At 32.3% G+C, this 27409-nt stretch overlaps 1 protein-coding gene across 3 annotated transcripts in view; it reads right to left on the reverse strand.

Annotated features, from left to right (window-relative positions):
• LOC121129810 (uncharacterized) overlaps nucleotides 1-27409 on the reverse strand; it is a 95616-nt gene that overhangs the window by 24849 nt on the left and 43358 nt on the right. For 2 of the 3 annotated variants that reach the window (XR_011783641.1, XR_011783640.1), the window contains exons 3-4: nucleotides 21805-22263; nucleotides 21232-21748 (exon numbers count right to left, since the gene is read on the reverse strand). Coding sequence is in view for 1 of the 3 variants with exons in the window: in XM_040725530.2 (XP_040581464.1) it covers nucleotides 21254-21748; nucleotides 21805-22263 (954 nt within the window). In the remaining 2 variants the exon portion in view is untranslated. Of the gene's footprint in view, nucleotides 1-20759; nucleotides 21749-21804; nucleotides 22264-27409 lie in introns of those variants that run through there. The other variant, XM_040725530.2, reaches the window with a different exon arrangement.

The following is a 27409-nucleotide window of genomic DNA, read 5'->3' on the forward strand; positions in this document are numbered from 1 at the left end:
TGTAGTTCGGGGATCCCAAAACTACATCTTATGGTTAAAATATGGCTTCTAACATATCTACATTGCGAACAACAGATAAGGGATTATGAATTTAACCTTCGATTTTATACATTCAAAAGACAAATATTTTCTTTTGCATGAAGCTTTAAATAAAACACGACTCCATATTTAATTATTCAATAGTTATAAATCGAACTCAAGACTAATAAATGTTATATTCAGAGTAAAAGTGACCAAAATTATAATTGTAGACCAGTGGTTCTCAAACTTTTTACAGGATGTACCTACAAACAGGGAAATATCAAGCTCTCAACTTGCTCCACTTTTATGAACAAGCTAAATGTGCACTAGTTGTTACTTACTATATGTATGACGTTCCTCCACGTAGCAGTGTTTGAGAACCACTGAGGCAGACGTTAATTTTTATATGTTTACCGTAAACGAAAAACGATGTTACATTAATTTTATATTCGTACACAAAAAACTATTTGAACTGAGGCTTCCATATGATTTTTAGAGAAAATAAGTACAATAGAACATTGTACATGTTTGCAAATGTTTACAATAGGAGTAGTGATCAATATTATTTGGTGACCAAACAAGCAAAAAAGAATAATACAATAGGGTCTACAAAAAAACATTTACAATAATTGTCAAAATTCAAAACAAATATTGTTTACTAAATGATAGGGTTGTACTTTTTAGGGCTAAAGACAGCAGTCCTTTCCAGTTTAGGCTCGGCCCAGTCCATTTAAATCCTGCATATCAGGGATTAAACTTATAGTTAGAGTTTGGTCTAGTCTTGCATATTTTCCTTAAACTTTACAAAATTTGGTCCAGTTCAGTCCTGCATATGTTTCCTTAAACTTATATCTAAAGTTTCGTAATGTCACTCAGCTTTATTTCTTATTTTTTTAATCAGCTCTAGTTATGACAGTCCGAAGGACCAACAGTCTTAAGGACCAGTCCAAGGACTGATAGAACCCGTCCTTAGACTGGATTGAACCAAATAAATAAGGACTTACATATTTTCACTTAATATGGAGTTTAAAATCGGTTCTGTCCCACGTTCAGTGCCGACTCGTCACTCTAAATCAAGTCATCATTTTCATTAGTACAATAATAAAGTACATCATTTTCTTTTGAAACTTGAAATATATCCTGTATAGATTGTGTAATTTCTAATAGAGTGATTTTCTTTTTAAAACAATAATCACTATCTCATAGTTAGTCCGGGTACTTCTGGGACAATCTCGTATTTTATGTCAAAATATATTTTCGAAATAGTAAATAACTTCACATAGAAAAACCATACAAAGACATTATTTTAATTAATCAATGTCTTCTGAATATTATTTCTTTAAACTTTAAGACCAGTTCGTGGCTAAAACTCTTTTTTTTTTTTTTTTTTTTTTGAGCCAGTAAAAGAATGTAAAATTGGTCATAAAATTTCAATTTTACGCGTAACGCGTGATAAGTTTTACAAGGACTGGCCCTATACTATTTATTGATGTCTCAATTTAGCAATTTTAAACTGCCAAAATTGCTAAATTGAGACATAAATAAATAGTGTTGTATCAGTCTTTGTTTAGTCTGCAGTTCCGTCCTTTCAATCCTGTATATCGTTCGTGAAAATTATAAATTTTGGTTCTTGATGGTGTCACTCAACTGTATTTTTTATTTTTTTTACCAGTTCTAGTATTTAAAGCCCGAAAGACTGATAGTCTTTAGGATCAGTCCCAAGGACTGATAGGCCCGGTGCTAAGACTTGGCTGGTCCAACAACCCTAAAAAGGAATTTTACCATGTTTACCAAAATATTTCACGTTTTTACATGTGTGTAAAAGCGTTTTCTAACTTTGATACAGCAATAAACAATTCTATGTTCAGAGAACTAGGAATTGTAAAATCATAAAATGTATTATATTTTTAATTGAAACTTGCACAAGTGTAATTATTTCCTATTTAATATTATTTTATTTAATCTGGGGGGTTTTACTATAATCTAAGATTACGTTACATATATATATATTTATTACTTTTTTTAATTTATTTGCTTTTTAGTAATTTAAACCCCTAAAATCTAACAGTATAATGAAAGCAACTCCTTTGTATGTTAGTGCAATATTTATCCGAAGGAAGCTTCCTATATTGTTTTATATATTATTATTTAGCCTTTATTTTGAATGAATATCCTCGTGAAGGTCGTCCTTTAGATTTTTTAAATTCTTTTTGTATTGTAAATATGTTGAATCGAACAGGTTAACTATGACTATGATTGTTAAATATTCCAATAGTTTATCCAAGTTCCTTCATAATTATTTTCTATTATAATTTTTTACTGTTACATTATTTGAGTCATTGAATACTAGCTGGAGTCTGCTACATTGCTTGGATTCATTAGGCATCAACAGACAAACGTGGCGTTAATAATATACCTATAAGGTTTAGCTAAAATAAATGTGAAAGTTTTTTTTTTTTTGTTTGTTTTTTAAATCTTTCATTAATGTTTATTTCTTTGGCAACCCAAAAAGTGCTTACATGATGTTTGAACTCGACGATTTCCATTATTGTATCCATATTTTCTAGAATTGGCCTTCCAGAGCGTGGTGCATCTCTGACATCAAAATTAACAGATCGGAAACGAAAAAACCAAAATTGCTCGTGATTGGCTGTTACATTATAATGTCTATAAACATTATTTACATTGGCTGGCTTATGTTTTTGCTGCTATGGAATAAACACTGTTGAATATTCCGAGTTTTCTCTTTGCTGGTGTCCATTCAAGCAATTCATAGTGAAACAATCAGAAAATTGTCTAACAAAATTTTTTTAGTGCAAAATCTTACATTTATAAAGCCATATTTTGGGAAAATATTTAATTTTCGAAGCCTAATATAAGTATATGTATTCCCATTTTCTTTTCTTTTTTAAGATGAGGGGCTGTATTTTAGTCACACACGCTTGTGGCTACAGAAGTATGTCTAGGATCATGTAGACACGCAGTACTAAGATATTAAGTACAGGTTCCAAAAGAAAGGCATCGACAGACAAACATTGCTTCATTCATATAAATTGCAGTCTAAATTATCTTTTAGACAGAAGTGGCCATATTTGAGTACATGTTTAGTCTGGATATTGATTAGCACTTTTCTTGGCTATCCTTTACATGAAGAGTTTAAATGGAGTTTCACCTTTTTTTTCAGCTTGGCAAATCAGGTGATATTCCATAGTGATATTCATCATTTAGACTATATGAACTAATAATTGACCACCTTACAAGGTGGTCATTGTAATTTTGTCACGATGTCACCTCGTTGCAACTCACAAACTTTCTACCAAAAAGAGAAATCCTTTTTTAATGCATAGCAAGAGTTAATTCGAGTTCAACCAATCAGCATTCAAGACACAAATAAGAGAAAAAACTAGTAGCAAAATAAAAAAACAACAAAAGAGACATTGAAAATTTTTATTTTGGTATAATAATGCCGTGGTCTCCTTCTAAGTTATTAATTATAAAACTTGATATAGAATTATTTTAAATGTAAAAAAATGAATACACATAATTAATAAAAGCAATTTCTAAAATTTCAGGCTTGTCTATAAACATATGTAATGTCCCCATAATTGTTTTTATCTAGAAAAACAAAACAAAAATACATTAATCAGTCGTATTTACTTCTTTTGTATCTAGTGTTCCATTGAAATCTAAACATTTACTAATTTGTTCATTAATTAAGGCTGAGGGATTGAACCTAATTCAGATTTCAAAATATGAAAGCAGAGACAATTTGTTACAAAACAAAACATATTTGATCTTTCTACTTACGAACAAGTCGAGAACATGACATTTGAACGTGAACGACGTTTTACATTTGCGCACTCCAAGGACTAGGACGTCTCCACGACTACCATGTACGCTGTCAGCAAGTCCAAAACGTTAGAGAAGTTGAAAGGCTCTTTCAAAAAGGCCAAACTAAACTTAGATAAGTTAAAGAAAACAGCCTAGGCCAATCTTCTCAAGTCCTTGAGGGCCTATGCAAGAGATGTCGGAGTTTCACACCAGAACTATAAAAAAAGTGGGTGAAGATGCCACTTTTGACACTGACAATGAAAGAACCAAATCCCCTCCAATGCATGACTCTTTTAAATGAGTCTTTTGAGATCTTTTTTTTCTTTTCTTTTTTGACACTTTTGGGCCCCTACAACCCTGATCCCATCCCACTCCGACTACATATTTTGTAAAGAGGAAGGCCTACAGTGTCTGTCATCCTAACACCAAGGCCCTCAATTCCATCATCAGCCAGTACTGGGGCGCCATGACAGAAAACTACATCTGCAGTGGGAACAAGACCTTCCTCCGCCGCCTGGAAGACATCATTACCACTAGGGACAGCTCAGACATACATTTATTGATAGTATTAATTCAGTTGAAAGTCCATCGTTATTAATAAATCATATCTTATTGAATTCTAAAATTCAAAGTGTTCAGACATACCTGAAGGATACCGGTTCATAACACTGTTCATATACCCATTGCAAGATACAAAGAAAGAATTAATTACTTATAAATTCCTCCTTTTTATCTCAGAAAGTCGGGAACTGTTCTATATATATATTTGTATTTTTTTTTTTTTTTTTAATTCAGGCTGAATTTTAGATACCCCCCCCCCCTTTTCCTCTAGAGTCCTTTAATTATAATGGAAGTTATTTCAACTAATAAAACATTAAATTATGGCGCATTACATTTCCCCCCTTAATCCATTGCATTATTATCAAACAAAGTAGAATATTAAATCACTCTTAATAGAAAAAAATTGAAAACAATATGAATATTTTATTTCTTCCTCTCTAAAGATATGTATTTGATGAAAAAAAATCTTTTCATGGAAAGTAAGTTAAAAGGTTTTAATAAAGGCCATTATGGAAATAAAGGCAATCTAAGCTTTTATTTATTTATTCTTCAATTTTTTTTATTAGCTCGTTCATAGGACTGTAATTCTTAGAACTACTGTTTCTTGATAGATAAGTGATAAAGGGCAAAATATTGACTTTTTTTCGCATATTACTCACCTATTAGAAGTGATATTGAGATTTGACTTTTTTTTTTTTTTTTGCAAAGTTCAAATCCATATTATAACTTTTGGCACCAACTTTAAAACATATGTAGTTAATGGCACTTTAGCTATAATTTCAATTTTAATCTTCCCTCATCTATGGAAAATGTTGGCACAGTCGTGATTATCAATGATTAATACTAAAAGATAATATTACTAATCCAAATAAAAGAAGAAAAAATTAATTCAATCAAATTATAAAGTGTACTTCTTTTAAACGTTTGCAATTTTCTCTTCTCTGGCTTTATCCCATCCCCGTTGAAAAAACACTCATGGAGAATAAGTCTAGTATGTACCACTTCAGTTGTTCATTATGATTAGTCAGGAATAAAAACGTTTCGTATTTTGGTCCATTTAAATGGGAAAATAGACAATACGCTTTTGGCTAAATTGGTCGGATTCACTACTCAATTCGTCCAGAAATTGAGAAAACGTGTTGAGTAAGATGATGCAGACCTACTAACGATGCTTCTCCAGGAGTTGTGTGACCAAAAAGGGGCCCAAATCGGTCGAAGTCATGCTATTTTGCGGAAAATTAACAAAAAAAAAAAATCCCAAAAAACGATGAACCCAATCGCTGAGAGTATTGACGTAGCGTCCTACCCAACTACCCATCGTGATATTAATGAAGATCTAAGGTACCAGAGGTATGCACGTCCCAAATGACATAGAAAATAAAAAAATACAACCATTTTTGTAGTTGCAACCTGAACATATTTTTTTATATTCTAAAGCTGTTATCATTATTAAGTTATTATTGAGAAGGGAACATATAAGTATTAAGTAATAGTTAGTGCTTATGAAAGACAAAGAGTAATAATGAGGGTTTGCTTGGTGGTTACAAGTGAAAGTCTTTGCTGTTCTCAGAGTAGAATTGAGGATCGTCATCGAAGTGATTCTAGAATTATGTCCATGGTGTTTACGGAGTGGTTTTGTATTTATTTCATTTTACTCATGAATGCTTGCAGCTGCTTTAATAAAACGTAATGCCAAGTAAGCTGCTCTTCTCCCGAACATTCTTAACACAATCAGGATTCCCCTTTTTATTTTCGGTTTCTTTTATTTTACATACCTGCAGGACATATTTTATTCAGCTCTCCATATACCCATTTACTTACTTTATTTCTTTATTTTATTAAAGATATACATTTGATTCTATTCAAAAAATTCACATAGAAATAATTTTTAGAATTTATTTTTAAAAAGCTCAGAATTAGTAAAACTCATTTTACAATGATACAGCCTCAATTATTACATTTAAACTAGAGTTCGAAACAAACTTTTGAACTTCATAAGTAGTACATAGAAAAGTTATATTGTATATGATATTGCTGCAAATTGTACGTACGAATGATTTTTCCATTTTTTCCTCCTCAATACTTCTTTTTCGTCCTCTGTCTCCCACATAAAGCTGTCAAACTACAGAGCAGAGTCAATCACTAATCAGCGTCTGCATAAGTAAGTATGTAATGGTCGTGTTGGAGAGCATACCAACACTAACTACAGGTAGCTTAGAAGCCTTAAGTTGAATGGTAGAACATAGGAAGAGCGACCGCCCCGCTAAGCAATTGCTCGTAATGAAAAGAATTCTTACTAACACAACATAATATAACATTAATCATCATACATATAACCAATAACTACAAACCCTATATCATCGTGACCACGACATTCTCGTCGTATGAAAGGAATGAAAAGTTCGGCTCTATTTGCATTAATTTAAACTTGTCGAAAGACACCGCTGAAACGTGTCGCAAGTATAAGAGTCTGGAAGTTTCATATCACATTTGACACCAAAGAGTCCAACAGTCCTGGAATATGTGAGAGATTGTCTCCACTTGATTGCAATCAGCACAGTGCGCCCGGGCGTCATTAAAATGTCTCCCAGTAAAGAAGAACCCCGACGATCTCCAATATTTCAGGTACATTTCTGTTGGATATTTCTTGAGATATTGATCTATATTCTCCGTCTTCACTGTTGCTCTAAAAAAATGTATTTCTGAAATCGTCCTTCACCTAGTTGATCCTCATCTTTCTGTTGAGGATGTTTAATGGACTCCCTTGCCTCGTAATTGGGTTGGGTGTGTGCTTTCCATGTTGGGTTTGGACCATTATTATCATGGGTGAGTAGTCTGAATTTTTAAAACATCGTCTACCGTTTTCAATCCAAGAGATGTCTTCAAATTTGCAGATATTTCTATTTGGAGAAGCTCACTCTAATGGAGTATGGGAGTCACGGGATATTTTTTGGGAATTATGTAACCTTTATAACTATGTGTGGAGTTTGGGATGTGACTCGTTCTTTTATGACATCTGGTCAATCTTTTACAATTTGACTTACTTTGAGAGAGCCGATCAGAGTAGAAGATTTCAGAGACATTTTAATGGGTGCCACAGCAAGATACGTTGCTTTTAATATAAAAATACCAAGAGTATATGGAAAGTTATGGGATTTTGCCTCTGACACAGTGAGGTTCATACCCTCTGAATCAGAACATAAACTGAAAAATATAAAACATAATGTGAATTTTTTTAGAAAACATCATCGTTTCTCAGATAAGATATAGCTGTGGAAATTTTATTACAACTTTTATCGTTTTCCTAATATTTGTGTCCATTGTTTCAATATTTTTGTTCATCCTTTTCATTTTTATTTTACTTCAAATATTGTTAAATGAACACTTTATTCTTTTATAGAATTGTTTAGATTGAAACTTTTAAAAAAAACCGGATGAATTAGTTTATCCCTGGAGGGTCTAATTCTAAACTAAAATGTTTATTTATATTGTTATAATGCAATTCCTCTAGGTATTTTATTTAATTATTCATTGCTTTAAAATGTAATATTTAATAATAATAAAAAAGACCACAATAAAAAAGAAAAAAAAATAAGTGTTCATAAAATATAATATATTTTTATTGATAACATTTTTATCAATCTTGGGATGTGTAATATCCCAGTTCACTAATGGTGTTTAAAATAATTCACATTTAGCATTATATTATTCAGTACTAATTTAACTCCTGTAGAATATGTCTTACAATAAAACCATCTCAATGTCTACATATAATAATCAATAAATATATTAATAAAAATATATCATAGGTACATATTATATGGATGAAGTATGTTACCAAGTGAGTCTTTGCCTACGTTACATTATATGTATGAGTGTGTCAAATTGCTCTAAAATCCTATTCTATTGCAACTATTCAGACAGTAATTTATGTTCCAACAATTTCCTTTGATGATGAGGAAAAATTTATTTAGGTAAAATATGTACCATATAAAAAGTAATTGAATATTTTTGCAAATAACATCAACTTCTTTGTATTTTTAGGGTAGGCATGAGACAGTTGCTCCCATCTGGTTTTTACTCAAATTTCTTACCACAGCATACCTAATAGAATTTTACTCTAAAGTACCCGTTTTTCGGGATTTCATAGGGGTTTGGAGCTAAGGGAAATCAAGTGTTCAATTATTAATATTTCATTCAATTATTTATAACTAGTTATAGTACCCGGCATTGCCCGGAGTAATAAGGTGTCTAATTAAAGACAACTTTTGCTTTAAGTATATAAGAGATAACTCCCCCAAAATTTCCAATGTTACTCACTGTATTTCATGAGCACACTCATCCTTAATTACTCCATACTTAAATGTTCTCTCCTCAAGAATAAAAGAAGAATAATAGTGGCTTAATCAAATAATTGACATGACATTATGAATACTTTATAGTTTCATTTAATTATATATAGCCAGGGCAGTCACACTAGCCGTGGTTAGTAAAAACCTAGTCGGGTTAGTTCAGGATAGTCTGTATCTAGCCCGTTTCGCTGCGTAATGCCTAACTTAAATACTGCAAACACATAGGATTTTTTTTGGTTTTAAATCATGAGTGTTACATTCAGTAATACGTCTATACGATGAGTCTATACGATAAATAGACATTGAAAACATATATTATGTGTGTTTATCAAATTAAAAAATATTTTTATAAGAAAAATTCCGGATATTACATTCCTATGTATTTCAGAAATGTTTCTCTACAAAATTGATATTTCCAAGCACGGAACACAATTTCCATCCAATTTTAAAACCAAAAATTATAATATTCATAAATCTAAATTTCCATAAATCTTTGGACACGAATAATTACGCATATACTGACGCAAAAGAGTCAAAATTACTCCTTTAAATCTGGAATTTTGCAAGAATTTTAAAACGGTGCGGTTTGTTTAAATCAAGAAATCGAAATTGGATTTATTCTGATAAAAAAGCTTTTTTAAGACTTTTAAAAATTGCCAGTAAATAATTACTTAATGAACTAACAGTCCACAATTATGAAATAATATCTATCGTTTATTAAATTTTACATTTTTCTGTATGAGAGTTTCCATCCCTCTAAATCATTTCAATGAAAAGTGATTTAAAGTAAACAGAAAATTCAGATTAATATTATATAAAAACCCAGATTTCGGTTTATTCAGTGCATGGATAATGGGAGTTAATTCATATTTCAATATATTAAAGGATAAATAACTAGTTACAAAACAAAATAAATTTGAGGTATCTAGTTGAGACAATGATACTTGAACGTGTTTGACGCATATCCATTCTCCCAATTCAAGCAGTTGGGTGTTTCCATGACCTCCATCTATGCCGTCAGCAAGTATGAAACGTTTGAGAGGAAGAGGGGCTCTGTCAAAAAGGTCAAACAGGATCTGGAGGAGTTAATGAAAACAGCCTAGGCCTATTCCTCTAAGCCATGAGGGGCCATACAAGAGACGGGATTTCATACCAGACTTTACAGACAACTATGAAATAAGTTGGCGAAAAGATCGGTGGAGAGACCAATTTTGGCACCGGCAATGAAAAAAACTCATCTCTTATTTTAAATGAGTATTTTGAGTTCTTTGGGTATCTCTTTTGATAAGTTTTCCCCCTACATCCCTGATGCAACCCCCCTCGACTACACCTTTTGTTTACATGTCAAGTGGAAGGCCTACAGATTTCGTCATCCAAACACTGAGGCCCTCAAAGCCACTGTCATACATCACTAGGACGCAATGCCAGATGACTATATCTGCAACAGGTGCCGGGCCTTTCGATGCCACTTGGAAGCCATCATTGCCGCTAATTGGGTCTATATTAATGATTAAGAGAACTCAGACACGCATCTATTTATATTATTAATTTTGTTAAAATTCAATTCTAAAGTATATCTTGTTGAAGTTTCAAATTCCAAATGTTTAGTTTTTAATGTTCTACTCGGTATTATACCTGGATAATTTTTAATGTCCAAAAAAATGGGAGTGTTGCAACTGTCCCCTTTTGCTTTGTAAAATTGGATATTACACCAATGCTTAAGAAAGTAAAGAACTGAACTTTCTATAAGAAAATGTATTTAAATATTTATTGAACATCAGTCAGGATTATTAATATTACTTAATAGCATTTTGAAGTAATGTTTCAACAATAGGCCTATCATCGGTATTTCCCTTAGGATATAATGGAATTATTTTTCAGTGAATGTACTAAAAAAATTGAAGAAGAGAAAACCGTTTTTTCTAGAGGCAAAAGTATTACTTTCAAATAAATTTGATTTTTTATAAAAAAGGATATAGACGGGAGGCAATGTAATTTAATCAAAAGACAAGTGTCAATAGAATGTGTACGTACAAGAATAAATTTAAAAAATCTGTTTTTTGTAGAAAGAAGTATGATTATTGTTGTAATTTGTATGTGAAATTGAACAATTTTTGTAATTCAAGGATACACATCATTCGTGTTGTTTCAGTCTTTATTTTTAGGTACAATCCAGTCTTTGAACTCGTACTATCAGTCCTTCGGACGATCTTTAACACTATAGGTCCTTTGAACTCAAAAAATAAAGTTGAATGACGTCATAAAGGAGCGAACTTTGTAAGTTATAGGACTGATATGCAGGATTGAAGTGGGCCGAAGCGAGAATAAACTGTGTGGAATTGCAGTTTTCAGTCCGAACTTAAGACCAACACAACATTAAACATCATTATTCTATATCACGACGTTGTACCGTTGTTTTCCACCAGACTGTATAGAAAGCTAACAAAAAGTGGGTTGAAAGAGATTTTTGAGGGTGAGTAGTACACTTTGGCACAACCAATTAAAATAAACCCATCTCCTCTGTTATAAGACTCTTATGAATTTGTATTTTGGGTTCTTTTGAACTCTTTTTTGACACTTTTGGACCTCCTGCAGCCTTGATGCCAACCTCCTATGCTACTACGACTTTTGGGTACCTCTCCAGGTCCTCAAAGTTACTGTCAGCCAGCACTGGGACGTCATAAAAGAGAAATACATCCGCAGCGGTTGCCAGGTCTTTCACAGCCGTCTGGAAGCCATCATTACCACTAAGGACGGCTACATTAATGATTAAGAGAGTTGAGACACAAATATATTTATTGTATAAATTTTGTTGAAATTATATGGTTGATTAATAAATTATATATCTTTAAAGTTTAAAATTCAAAGTGTTCAGATTGTAATTGCTCACACGGTATTTTGTATTCTTTCCTCAAAAAAAAATCAAAATCAGAAAACAAGCCCATAATCAAAAGTAAGGGAAGAAATAACCCAAAATGAAATTAGAGTTTTATATTTATTGTGAATTGTTTATAGTTTAACAAAATGTTATTCGAATTTTACCAATCAAAATTTAAAACACTTATAAGGGAGAAAGAGGCAGAAATATCGACAGATGAAAACAAAATAATGTGTAAATTTTTATTTTATTGATTTTAGAAATCATCATTATTAAGTCTGCAAGTGTATTATAGGATTTGTATGATAATCTCAAATCCAAATACTTTCTTTAAAGCATATTTTTGTAGAATGTGTTCACCTGACATTAAAATTGTAGAAGTCACCATTTTAAAAGGCATACACAAACAAAAAAATATGGATAGGATTTAAATAGAGCTGTGAAGGCTATGTCCTGTCGGTATATAAAAATAATGTTGGAGAGGAGAGCAGTTTAGATGTCCTGACGTTTCATTCCATTAGCTACAAGTAGCTATTAGATGAGAAAAGACATATACAAAAATACACTTCATTTGTAGCAAAAAAGTAGGCCTGAATTACTTTAATGTTGATCATCAATTATCTTTTGAGTCCAACAAGGACTTATAATTATTACTCACCAACATATCAGCAATGTTACTCAGTGTCTTTCATGAGCACAGTCACATATAGTTACTTATTACTTAGATGGTCTTTCCTCAAAGTTAAAAAAATGATGAAAACTTAAAGTTTCCCAAAGATTTTTAGGGGAAATTCGACCATATTTATAATAACTGCATATCCCATTTGTAAAAACAGAATTTAAATTGTCAAAATATTTCCAAAAGCTTTTGAAAACTGTTTAATATTTCCTGAATGATGTATTTAATGATTTCAAGAGTTTCAAGAAAACTTATTGGGTCGTTTTTGAGGAAATCAATAAAGTACCTAAATCCAACTTTTCTATTTTTTAATGGCTCCAAAAACAACAACTCATTTTTTTCAAAAGTATATATCATTCAATGTGTAGCTCTGTAGAAAATTATTAATAAATTATATAAAAATGTATGTTTCATTTAAGTTTTTGTAAATATTGTTTTGGTATACGAGTATACCAGCAAGTCAAATAAACTGGGCCGTACCTGTTTTTTCTACAAAAAAAAGCTGTGGAATTATGGTTTTATTTATTTCATTTTTGTGATTGAGTAACACTTCTATTATATATGGTGAAGGTAATAGTAGCAAAGACTCTCACGATCATTTATGCATGCACATCAAAAAGGACTCCTCTTCCTGCAGGTCTGAACACATCGTGAGATATATAGACTCAACGGACTTTTAACCAATAATACACTTTTTTATTTTTATTGCATAAAGGGGATTTCTCCCCATCTTTCAAATCATTCATGCCTTTTGAATAAGCTTTTTGACAAAATATGTATTGAAGAAAAATATTAATCTTTTTATGACATAATTTTTTTCATTTTCAATCCATTCTTGTGATTGGATCAATCGATTTCAAATTTATTGTTTTATAAATCAATCTAAAACTGTTTTTTAAACTATATCCCATGCCAATTAGTGATATTTCCTATTAATCTAACATTTTTTTCGAAATTAAACACGTATAGTCCAGAATCAAGAATATATTGGATTTTGCTTCGCTTTCTATGACGTCAATAAAATTGTCTATTTATAAAATAATTATTATGCAATTAATACATTAAAACGATTTATCCAAAAGTACTAAAAACATATAAAACACAAATAAATATTCATTAAAATCTTCAAGACCTAAGCTTATCAGTATTTTAAATGCTGATAAAGTTTCTTAAAATATTTCTCACGCCACTGTCAAGCTTGGAGATGGATGCATTCATGGCGTAGATGCAGAATTGTATTTTCACAATCACTGCACGAGGATATATTTTGTCGTTGGAAGCTAGTGGGAAATAATCCTTTCTGCTCACTGAGTCTCCGAAGCATTCCATTACCAGCTCTCCAAGAGTAGAGTAAACAGGTTTTAAAACTGGGCACTTCCACGGAAAGTGAGAAGCTGTCTCTCTTTCTGAATTTAAGAAATAGCAATTAAGATTATCTGATAGATATCCTGATACCTTCAGTTTTTCCTGTCACTACTCGATACGGGAACCATTTCTCAGGGGGAGTAAGGAGACGATTAGCGTAACTCATACAAGCCTGAGGAGCAGACACATCAACACTCTTGAGGATTTACCGCATCCAAGGATCACCGCAACCATAATCTTCGAATTGATTTGACACTCATTGTTTTTACCTGACTCCTGAATGAGATATCAATTAAACAATGTAGTCTAAAATGGTTTTTACTCTGTAACCACGTAAGCCTTTTAAAAGTTAATGTAGCCAAAAGATTGGGATACAAACCCTCCAGGTCTCTAAGAACGTCCACACCATTTCTCAGAAACAAAGGATTCACTTCTGTAAATGCATCTAGGCGACAAAATAATTCAAGCAATTGGAACGTTTCTCGGGTATTAATGATAATTTTATTTATTATACCAATTGCACTTAGTTTTTGAAAAACCCACTTCATTCCTTGATGACAGTTCTCTTCATTTAGGATATTATCTATGACACAGTGGTTCCAAAAGTCCTTTCTTTTTAAGCATTTCAGTAACCACTTGGCTAGCATAGCTTTCCATATGTCTCAGAAACTAATAATTTCTAGACCTCCCCAACTCTTTACAGACATTTTTCTCTTCATTGAAATATTACTTTTTGTGCTGAGATGAAGGAATGCGAGAAGAATTTTGTCCACCTTATTCGACAAATTTTCATCGAAGTCAGTTAGACGCATGATATGTAGGCATTTAGAAATCACAGAGGAGTTCCATGGATCAATTCGATCCTATCTATAAAATCCAAGCTTTTTATGAAACTGGTACGCTGATATATTTTGGATAGAATTGCTCTCTTGTTGCAACTCATGATGTCTTTTCCTATGAATGCACCAAGTACCCTGATCCTGTTTTGGACTATTGGTCGATAAATATTTACGATGTATGGATGATTTGTGATTATGCTCGACTTCTCTTCATTAGCTAATAGACCTGACGTTGTGCCAAAGGATGATAAAACTTTATTGAGTTCTATGAATGTTGCGATTGTCAACACTGCGTTTCCATTGATTATAACAGATGTACCGTCTGCATATACAAAAAGACTATCCCTAGATAGGTTTTTCCTCATTAACTTGTTATTATTTATTTGAATGAGAAGAGGATCTACTGCAATTATGAATAGCAAAGCCGCCATCGGATCTTCTTGTTTACAGCCACTTGACACCTGTAAAGTTTTTAAGCTTTTAATTTGTGCTCTGTAGGGTGATCGGTAGCAAGTTTTGACATATTGGGGGTCTTTATCTTTTTTTGGAAATGTTATGAGCAGGCCGTCATTCACAAATGGAGGAAAGGCCCCTTGTAAAAAGTATATGGTCAATGAAAATTTGTAAAATCGGTGTTAGCTCGTCTGCAAACATTTTATAAATTTCAAAACCTATCCCCGATAAATCAGGTGATTTGTTCCTTTTGTTACAGTTTTTGATTCATTAATCATTTCTTTTTCATTAAACTGTTTTTCAGTCATCAATACTGAATCAGGAATATATGGCTAAGTATCAACAGCAGTGATAAAATCTGCACTGTTCAATAATCATTTTTTACATTTATTTCCCCCAAAACAATCTCTACATACATAGAGTTTTTCGTAGTAGTCGGTAAAAATAGTGTTAACATCTGAGTGACTTTCTTTTAGGTAGTTTATTATTGTCATCAAATAAGCAACCCACTGGGATGGTGGGTTTGCCACTGTCTTAAGTAGAGGTTCTTCTTCTACTTTGGTCCTCAAATTTTAGCTCTGATATGTTGCCCCTATAATTTTATTAATAATTTCGGAAATCATATTCCTGATTCAGTATTCAAGTATACTTTTAATGACGTTTTTATTTTGGTTGACTTTGGGACATGTAAAGGACTTTATAATTTTTTCCATGTTTTCTAACTCCTTTGAAATCTCACTCCCTCTATAATCCGAATCTTAGTGTTGAAAATTACATCATGTAGTCTTTCTCTGTATACACTGTCTTTCAGAATGGTACTATTCAGAATCTATCTTTTATTGTGTCTCCTCTCATTCATAGTTGCAAATTCTATAAGAATTGATTTATGATGAGAGATGACGTTTGGAAGAAGATCTATCTTCGATCATCCCACATTGCTCCTAGTGAGGGACACGTCCAGTTTTGATGCCACGATTTTATTTTTCTTTGTTTTGGTTGGGAATTGATAATTCTTATTAATTAAAAAATCTGCACAGTCAATAATCTTCTTTTTCAGCATCATAGCCCTGAGTGTTGTGGATGCCTTATGGTTTCCTTTTCCTTTTGTTGTGGAGTCTTCATTCTTAGGATGCAAGTTAAAATCACCAGCAAAGATTGAGTCACAGCTCTCCATACGTGGGGAAAGTAGTTTTGAGTAAAACTTAGGTTTGTCTTGATTCAGGCCATAAATCCCAAAAACATTAAATATACAATAATTAAATTGTATTTTGACTTTTCATATATTTCCACTCATATGGCTGAAGGTGCCACATACTTCAATACCTATTTTTGTTCAAATTACTACAGCTCTTCTTGCCTCGTTTGAGTTAGATTCGTTAAGACTATACATTTAGGGAATACCATGATAGTTTGTCATGCTTGTTCTTGTGTAACAAAGAATTACAACATCAGGCCACTGCAGATACCATAGATATTTAAAACGTCATTCTTTTTTTTATCCGAGATTAAAGAATTCACATTAAAAGAAAGGATTGTTAGAGTCATTAAAATATACTTAAAATGCTATTTCTTTTACTCCTCCTCTGACTTGTAAATAAGTCAGTTGAGTTCCATTGACTCGAACTCACTGATCTACTGATTTTCTGATTTAAAAGAATCATCACCTTCTTTTAACACATTACATGAATTTTTATTTACGTCTTTTGTAGATTAATATCCCCATTTCCTCTCTCATAAACATTTCCCCAAAGAGTTTAACAACGGTGTTCTGATATTTTTTGTTGTATTATCAATTTCTTTAGAAGAAATGCTCTGTACTTGTATTGATGCTTGTATCCTTATGCGTACCATTGTGATCAGAGATGGGTTTAAGGAGGTAGTTCTGATTTTCAGTAGGTAAAACCATACCAGAGAATTCAGCTGCATCTGATGGGGCTTCCGATACGAGTGTTGTGCTCCCTTTATCAATAGATTCAGGGGAGATGTTGTTGTTACTAAGTTGAGTAAAAATGTTATCCGAAGGTCAATGGACACTCACTTCGATGCCCTCAACACCCTCTGTTTGAGAGGGCATAATATTAGATTTTAAATCATAGTGAGGTTCATACTCTTTAACATAAGAATTCCCTACACTGATCTTTGACAAAATATACATATATAAATCTAAGTTTTCTATGCATTTACAAAAAAAATATAACTGCATTAATATTAATACAGATGCCTTTTGATTCTTAATTCTTATTATGTTTGTTTTTTTCATTCAATTAATATCAAATAATTATTTTTTTATGTTTGTTCAAATACCCATGAAAGAAATTTATTTGGTTAGTTTTCTCCTAATTTTCCAAGATATAGCATGTGAATATTATATTGAATATATAATTAGTGGTCCGTTATAATCTGCACATTTTGAATTTCAAATTTCAAACAAGGTATAATTTATTAATTAACGAAAGACATTCAACAAAATGAATACTATAAATAAATCTCTATCTGAGCTCTCTTAATCAATAATGTAGCTGCCCTTAATGATGGCTTCCAGGCTGCGGTTGTATTCCTTAGTTATGGCGTCCCAGTGATGGCTGAAAGTGGCACCGAAGGCCTTGATGTTTGGTTGGAGGACACTGCCATTCTTTACATCCACCCATAAATTGTAGTCGAGGGGGATAGCATCAGGAATGTTGGGGGCCAAAAAAGTCAAAAAGAGTACGAAATAACTTAAAAGCCTAACACAAAAGAGTCTTGTAAGGGAGGAGATTCGTTTATTTCATTGATGTTGTCCGAAGTGGCCTCTTCACCCTCATAAGGCTCTTTCCACCTATTTTTTTTATACCTCTCTGAACAGTCTTGTGTGAAATCCCAAGATCTCTTGCATAGGCTTTCATGGACCTGAGGAGATTGATCTTGGCTAATTGTTTTAACTCCTCAGAGTCCAGTTTGGAATTTTTCTCAGATTCCTTCTTCGGCCCAACGTTACAGACTTGCTGACGGCGTAGACGGTGCCTTGGCAACACCTAACTGTTGCGAGTGTGGGAAAGAAAATTCGCCAATCACGTTCAATTGTCAATTTCTGGACTTGTGCGTAGGCTAGAAAGCTCAGATTTTATGTTTTTGTAACTAATTGTTTATACTTTAATATAACGAAATATTAATACAGTTGAATAACTCAACCTTTATTAATTATTGAATTAGTATGTGTTCAGATTTCAATGAACCACCCGGTAAATAATTTAGATTATAATTTATATAGGGGCATTACTGAGGTTATAAATAGTAAGTATATTCGTTATGTAAAAAAAATGAGCACGGTAATCCTGACAAATTAAAGAATCTTTGATGATTGAGCGGCTAAGCTGTCATGAATTTTTATTTCATTAACTGTTAGAAGCAATGATAAAAAGAAGGAAATATATGTCCTCCACAGTATCAAGCAACGACTACATGAGTAGGAATTCCTCCTTTATCGATGCTAAAATTCTACTGTTAATATATTAGCCACTTGCATTTAAAACTAGTGCTGTGTCCTTAAACTTATAAAGTTTGATCCTTGACGAATTCACTCAACCTTATTTCTTCTATTTTTAAATCAGTACATAACAAAACAAAACAAAATCTGAGCATTTAAGCTTACATACAAGTTGAGAAAATGACATTTGAATGTGAACTACGTATTTCCATTCGCGCACTCCAAGCAGTTGGGCATCTCCAGGACCACTGTCTACGCTCGGACAGCAAGTCCAAAACTTTGGAGAAGAAGAAGAAATCTACCAAAAAGACAAAACTGGACCTAGAGGAGTCAAAGAACCCCGCTCAGGCCTATCCCTAAGTCCATCAGGGCCTATGCAAGAGATCTCAATATTTCACACCAGTTTATACAGAGAGCTTTCAAAAAGCTGGTAAAAAGAGCCTTGCAAGGGTGGAGAGGCCACTTTTGACAACATCAATGAAAAAAAATTATTTCCTCCGTTATAGGACTATTTTGAGTTGTTTTGAACTCTTTTTTGACACTTTTAGCACCCACCCTACACCCCTGTTGCCAAACCCCTGGAGGGAAGTACTGCAGTATCCCTTATCTAAACACCAGACCCCTCCCAGCCTCTGTCGCCCAGCACTAGGAAGACATGACAGAGAACTACATCTGCAGCGGGAGACAGGCCTTCTGCCTACGTCTGAAAGCCATCATTGCTGCTAAGGGCGGCTATATTAATGATTAGATAGCTCAAACACACATCTCTTGATAGTATTAATTTTGTTAAAATTCTACTTATAACTTATAAATTGCTGAAATTATATTTATAATTAATAAATTGTTGAACTTTAAAATTCAAAGTGTTCAGCTTCATCAACATTCATTTTCCCTCAATAATAATAACAACTTTTAACAACAAGAAAATTTGCTCAACAAAAAATACTTAGATTTTAAAGTCTTATATATAAGTTATCACGTAGTTACTTGTATTGTCTCACACTACCTTGCCTAAAAATAAAAATAAACTGGAAAAGGCCTAAAATCAGCTGTTATTTCGGCAAACTCTTCCCAAATATGAAATTATTACCTACTGAATGTTGGGAATTCTTCACAGCATAAATAAAAATCCTTCAAAATAAGAATTTTGGGGAGAAGATCAGTTTTGCTGTCATAAAATATAATTGCTTCAGCTGCAATTAGCCGTAAGAGGAATGTAATGAACACAAACCCCACTTTGTATGTAGTAAGGACATAGAATTACTTCGACGTCAATCCTCAACTCTACTCCGAGTTCAAAAAGGACTTACACTTATAACTCATCAGCGTACTCTCTCCGTCATTCATACTATAATTTGTTAAACTATATGGTGAGGACACGAAAATAAAAATCCTCTTCGAGACCCTTTAACCTCAGTTCTAAAAGTCTGACAATTGTTTACTTGGCGCCATTCGAAAGAACTAACAAAAAGCTACAATTTGATGTTTGTTTTGTGTCCTGAACAGGAAAAATTATTGCCTTTTGGCTGAATCAAGAGCTCAGGGCAAGGGAATCTTCAGGACCAAACATCCAGCTCAGATCATGATCTTCGGCCATAACAAGATGTCACCCTACTTATTAAATATCAAAGAGAAAGTCAATACGGACGTCTACTACAAGGACCTCAGGTACTACGTCTTACCAAGGTTATACAGCCAGGGACAACTATATGATTAATCAATACAACACCCTCCACCCCCTTCCAAGAAGGCTCAGGAAATACAGGCTGCCTTCAGGCCTTCGTCCTCACCCGACATGAATCCCCTGGACTTTGTTATTTGATGACCCTTGGAGGGAAAAACGAAGAAAACTTCTCACTGAATGTCGATGCCCTGAAGGGTGTGATTACGGAGGAGTGGAACAACTTGGCCTAGACTTTATCAAAGGTAGCTGTGCTTAATTTCAAAGTCTTTGTTCCCCGCATTCAGGTTATAGCAGTGATACTAAAATATGTCCTGACAACAAGATACAGTGCAAATAGATTTTAGAGCTAAATTTAACTATCATTAAATAGCGTTAATAAAATAATGAAACTTGTAGAAACCCATAAAAGTTTTTATGGATGATAATAATTGAACAATTAGACTTTTATCAAATAAAATAATAAGATATTTTTTTTACCAAATGATACCATTATTTTTGATCGTATATTTTGACTCGATAATAACGATGGGTAGATATAATATTATTACTTTAAAGATGGTAGATTTGAGCAAATATATCATTATTGGTTATTATTTTTTCGTTGACAAAAATTTAATAAAAATATCAATTGGTGTCTTTCTTTAATTGTTGATTACTAAATTTGTCATGGGATAATCAAATAATTTTCCAGCAAGATTTTAATAATATATATATTAGTTTTGTTTTTTCACCAATATTTTCTAAAAAGATGGATTTAATACATGGGCTGAAATGTCCCAGGCTTCACACATAGATGGACCCATTTATTTTTTTGATACAACTCATTTTCATTATGAACCAAGCTTCAAAATAACAGCTATCAAAATTTCATGATAATATGTTCATTAGGTTGTGAGTGATTGGGCTAAGTATGACACTACTTTTGTTATTTTCAAAACAGTGGATGAAAAATAAACAATTGTATTTTAATTCTACAATGCTTCTTGATGGGAAAAATGCTTTTCAAGCTAAGTTTTGGCTAGAAAAGTGTTATGGGAACTCTGCTCTATAAAGGCAATAAAAGGCCAACTTTCAACGATAAAAAGTATTTTCTTTGATGTACCTGGGACTTTTCAGACAATGAGTTACAAAACAGTTTCTTTAAATTCATCTTTGTCAGGACTTTGATCATTAAAATCATCGAATACGATTTGCTCCCAATTCTCACATGGTGCAGTAGCGATTATGGACGGAATACAAAGCTGTGAACTACAACTTGTAGTTGTGTGAATATTAGAATGTAGAAGTCGAACAGTCTTTTTCTCAAGGTTCAGAGTGTTTTTATCAATAAGGGCTGCTACAGCAAAGGACACACTTTTCCGGCGGGATTCATAAATATTACGAGAGAGTTCCGAGGGTATTGGATCGGATTCTGTGTTTGTGTAGCTTGGTTTATCTGCTGTGATTATGTGTGGAATGGAAGAATCCGAATATTCTTCAAAGGAAGGATCGTTGAATGAATTCCTTAATATTTTTCCACCTCCTTGGGATTCCCATGAGCGCCATAGGAACATAAAATATAACCAAAATAGTAGAGCTAATGAGCCAAGAACAAAGCACATACCACCAAGAATAAAGACCTACAAATATAGAAATGTATAACAAATTTATTTTTTTAATTTGATTTAAAATATACTTTTAGAAAGAAGAAGTTTCGTTGATATTCTTTCTCATCGTCCATGTTTTCATTTTCAGCCTCTGTATCATTGCTGAAATAAGTAACGGGTGAAATTGGAAGAGTGGTTTTTAAAGTGGACGGACTCGTTGATACGGATTCTTTTTCATCTCCAAGGACTACGAGCATTATGCCAAAAGTCTTTAGTTCACCATACTTTCGAGAGAATCCCAAATAATACTTTTCCATTTCACATAGCCATATCCCGCGATCCGATATATCCGCTTGATGAAGTTGAAGACCACATTCATTATTAGAATAGTTTCCCCAGAATGAGGCTTTGTTCTGTGGGAAATCACAGGATCGTTGATCTATTTTAGTTTTACTCGTTCTTTCGAAATCACAAAATGAGTTATGATGAGTCCATCGGCAGTATTCCCATGGATGATCCGTTTGGCATTTGAAGTTTACATTTTCGTTCTGCAATGTATCATTTATCATATAATTAAATGAGGAAGAACTAACAAGCAAAGGAAAAATGATGATAATATAGTTAAACAATTATCTATGACATAATTTGTTTATTTTTATAGTATGTTTCCATATTGCCTTGCAAAAACAAATTTGCTAGTATTTGGTTTAAGTATATGTATATACAAGCAAATTTTAGTATTTTTTCCTTAGTATGAATCTATTTCATTAAAGAGATATGTGGTCTGTCAATACAAAAGCAAATTAAAATAATTTTTCTTGCCCCTCTGTTAGTGAACTAGGATATTTTAAACCCCAATATTAATAAAAATACTCCATTAAAGCTACATTTCATTATGTGACCATGAGATACAGTATAACTAAATTAAGTACAATAATGGTTCATTGACAAGAAATCTTGCTAATTGTTTTGAAAAAGTATTTAAAAGGTAATATTGATTCAACTTGAGCAATCTATTAAGTAAAATATAAACTATTTATATCTGTTTGAATTAAAACACGTCACCAGCTACACCGTATATGCCTGATTCATTATTCAATACAGTATATAGAAAAATTGGGAGTCTATTATAAAAAGGGAGCACTGTACACAATAAATGAAATCTCCCTGGTGTTCAACACATATTAAAAAAAAAATAAAAAAAACGGAAAGTACTTTGACATTGAATTTTAAAAAATGAATGTGACTTTATATGAGGTTTAGGAACGAGCTAAAGTACTCCCTGGCTCATCAAATCATATTATTTTTTTATTCTTGAGGAAATAATGCTTAAGTATTGAGTGAATAGCAACGTGTGAATGTGCATACGAAAAAGAGAGGGTAACACAAAGGATTTGTTGGGGTGTTATCTCCTATGTTATTAAAGTAAAATGTGCATTTTTTCCCACGTCCTATGACTCAGCACCGTGCCAGGTACTACATCTTGTAATTTATTGCTATTATTAAGCAATAATCTGGGAATATGTCTAAAAGTTCATTTTTGATTTAGTGAAATTATCATTTCATAGCAAGAATTGCTCAAATTCCAAAAACGTTTCAAATTTTCGATCGATGGTTAAATTAATTGTACAGGGTGGTCCCGATAAATTGGAAAAATCTGGAAAGACTTATAATGAACGATCTACACGAGGTAGAACAATTTTTTTTTATTATTTGAAAGCTACATTTTATGATATTCAAATGTTCATAATGATATCAGCCACACGGTACTGGAAGCATTGGCAGACCTGTGCGACATCGAGCAGATCCAGCTTTGCCATTTTTATGGTTTTACCCAATCTACAGAGTGTTCCATTAAAATTTGAACACTTTTAGCATATAGAATTTCAACAAAGTTAATACATTAAATATGTAGATGTGTGTCTACGCTCCGCCGAAAGTGTCAAAAAGAGTTTTAAAAAACTCAGAAGACTCATTCAAAAGAGTCTTACAAAGTAAAAGATGGGTTTCTTTCATTGGTGGCGTCAAAAGTGGACTCTGCTCCCTCACAAGGTTCTTTCCAACCACTTTTTTGATAGTTCTATGGACAGTCTGGTGTGAAATGCCAATATCTCTTGGATGAGCCCTACTGGAATTGAGGGGATTGGCCTTAGCTTATTTCTGTAACTCCTCCGAGTCCAGTTTTGCCTTTTCCACAATGTCCTTCTTCCTGCCTAACGTTTCGTACTTGCTGACGGCGTAGACGGTGGTTTTGGAGACGCCCAATGTTTTGAGTCTACGAATGGAAACCCGTTGATCGCATGCAAGTCTCATTTTCTCAAATTATATGTAAGCTAAAGCGCTCAGTTTTTTTTTACTTACATATGTAACTAATTGATTATGCTTTAAAATATCGAAACATAAATTAATTTCAATAACTCAACCTTCATTAACTATGTATTGAATTAGTAAATGTTCCGATTACAATGGACCACCTGGTAGTTCGTGGAATCTGGTTCTCAATTTATCTGAAACACCCAGTAACTTCTTTAATTTGTTACATACTTTCATTTTAATTAATATTTTGCAACATTTCTTTAAATGTTTTTGGAATTTTTTTAATAAAATTAGTAAAAAACTAGAATGGACAATAAGTATAGTGCAAACCTTTGCCTAAAAAACGACTTCCCTAAAAATGAACATCCATTTGTTTAAAGGCTATGTTCGATTATGCATTTTAAAAGTTTTATGTGACTCAGATTAAATTTTGATGTAGATACATTTATCATGTGTGTATAAATAGTATAATATGAAATCATTTTATGGGAAACGTCATTTTTAATTTGATTCATAATTTCAAATAGAAAGCCACATATGTGTGTCTAAAAATAGCATTCAATATATTTCCACATCATTAAGTTAAATATGTTCTTTTTATTGTATGAAATTGAATGAATTATATCCTGATATAAACTTTTGAATGATATATTTTAATATCCTTAATGAAAAAATTGCAATTTTGTACCCGTTTCTGTTTTTTAAGCTTCTCAAATAGCTAAAAAATATCCCTACTCTGGTTTCTCTCTCGTGATCCTGTATCTCATTTTCCCGGGACGGCTAATCCTGCAGGAGTTATTAGAAGTCGACGAACAGATAAATTTGGCGTTAATAATTTAGAAGATAACTCCCCATCAAATCGTTGGTGTTACTAATCGTTTTTCATGAGGACACTCACACCTAGTTACTCAATATCTAGACGTTCTCTCCTCAATATAAAAAAAAAAATAATAAGAGATTGTGAAACAAAATTTAATATGATTTGATGAGCCAAAGAGTACATTAGCTCATTGTTAAACCTTTTCTATAGTCATATTCACTTTTTTAAATTTTAAATAAAGAACTTCCCTTTTTTTTTGGTTTTTGAATATGAGTTGAACTTAACGCCAGCAAGTTTTCATTCCTTTTTACAGACCTGCGTTTCATACCTTATACGACTCTTAACATATAATGTAAATGTATATGAATTATTACTAGAGTTGATATATTTGTAATGAAAAAACTACATATAAAAATTAGAAAAGTAAAACCGGTTCTTGCGGTACTCTTTCTTACTGTATTTTTCAGTATTTTATAGGTAGTCGTGATGTTAACTTCTACGCCTGAAGTAAGCACTATTGCCTATATTTAGAGTAAATTGTTGTAAAATGCATGATAAAATTAATTTAAATATAATTACAATAATTTTCCCGGCACTATAGCTGTTTTAAATGTAGAAGGACTCCTCTTTATAGCAGATATTCATTTTCTCCCCCAAATTAAACATATAACAGGCAGTTGATCAGTGTCTTTATTCAGTAGTACCATATGTCTCGCTTCTGTCTTCTCCTTGCACTCTTTATTTATTTACAAACATGGTATTATACACTTATATTATTAAACTTATAGAGTGCTCCCTGTATATCATACTCCCATTTTTCTTTATACAGTATAGGAATATAAGTTCCGTAGAACCTTAGGCTAAGGTCAAAGCTAAATGCCTTCAGTATTTGTGTTTATTATTATTGTCCGCTTTTGTTTTGACGTATTAAATGTTTAGATTGTTATATTTTAGATCAAAAATATGTATATGATATACATCATGGAGCACTATATACAGTGCCCCCTGTATATTCACTCGATTTCATTCATTTCCTTATTTTGTTATTTATGGATCAAAATGTATTTTTTTCAATTATCCAAATATTCATGTATACACATAAACTTTGATTTATTAATTTCAATTAATTTCATAATATGAGCTTCATTTAAATATTTATATAAAATTTATTAAACGCTCAATTCTACTTATTAAAGAATCACTCAATTTCAAGTATTTTTCTTTTTTCTTTTGATACCTTATGCATAAAATAACATACTTAATATAGAGAGTTTTCCCGGTTGACATTAAAATTTCCAATTAATCTGGAATAAACTCTATCAAATGGCTATAAGAATAATAAAAATAAAAAATATCTGGGTTGATATAGATCTAAAATTGTTTTGAGTTATTCATTTTAAAACAGTTGTTACATTTTTGAGAAAAGGTTTTTTTCTTAGTCTAATTACCGCCTAGTTTTTTTACTACCGTATTGAGGTAGTCAAAATTATTCATATGATGACATTAGTCGACTTGAACTCAATACTTGAGAACTCGAACTCGATAGTTATAACTCAAATCCAACTCTCATATTCTCCTCCAACTAAGCTTCGCATAAAATATTTGTTCTATTGACATCAAATCATTAATGATCTATATACTAAATTACTAATCTACTTCTTATATGGTTTGTTTGATGACATTATCATCAAATACAAATGATCCCCATTACTCAATGGAAATAAATATATAATCGGGTAGGGACCAAAGAATGGTATAAATAAGAAAAAAAATATAAAGTTTCCTTCCATGTAAATGGAAGCAATCTCATCATTAACTAAATCAACAAGGAGCCCCCAATAAAAATCGAAACATGGAAAATAACTAGCATTTATTTTTACAAAATCGGAGCAATGTAAATGAAAATCATCTATGTTATGTGATATTTTATGAATGATAATCGTTTTTATTTATTATGTTTTATAATAAATGTCCTTTGGAAAAAAGGAAAAAAAATAGATGAAACTGTTATACAGTTATTTCTCTTCGGATCCCGTTTTTCATGGAATTTTGAGGATTTTGACACCTAAACGAAATTGTCATATGGATCTCTGATTTAATAGGGCATAAGAGTTTCATTACAATTATTTTATCCATGTTTGGACAATTGTCCACATAGCGTAGTGTACCTTTGACATCAAAATTACCGGAACGGAATCGACCAAGCCAAAATACATCATTCGCATTTTGAACCTCCTGGGTTACGTTTTACTCTTGTCCCAAGATCAACAGTAACATCCGGCGCATGTTTTTACTTTTCTGGTGTAGTTCTGTAACGCCGCGTTCTCAGTCAACCCAATCACAAAACTTTCCTGGAACTGTTTTTTTGTAGAAAACCTTATTTTTCTAAAATTATTGCATGAAAAGGAATCATCTGTATACAACTCAAGATACACATTTCTAACTTCATCTCTTGAAAAAATTATATGACTTTTGTCATTATTTTTAGACTATGATAAATGATATAGAATCTACCTTTTATAAAGTTTCATCAATCCAATGTACTACATTATTGCACT

This window comes from Lepeophtheirus salmonis, chromosome 14, assembly GCF_016086655.4.
Source record: "Lepeophtheirus salmonis chromosome 14, UVic_Lsal_1.4, whole genome shotgun sequence".
NCBI classification, from domain to species: domain Eukaryota; kingdom Metazoa; phylum Arthropoda; class Copepoda; order Siphonostomatoida; family Caligidae; genus Lepeophtheirus; species Lepeophtheirus salmonis.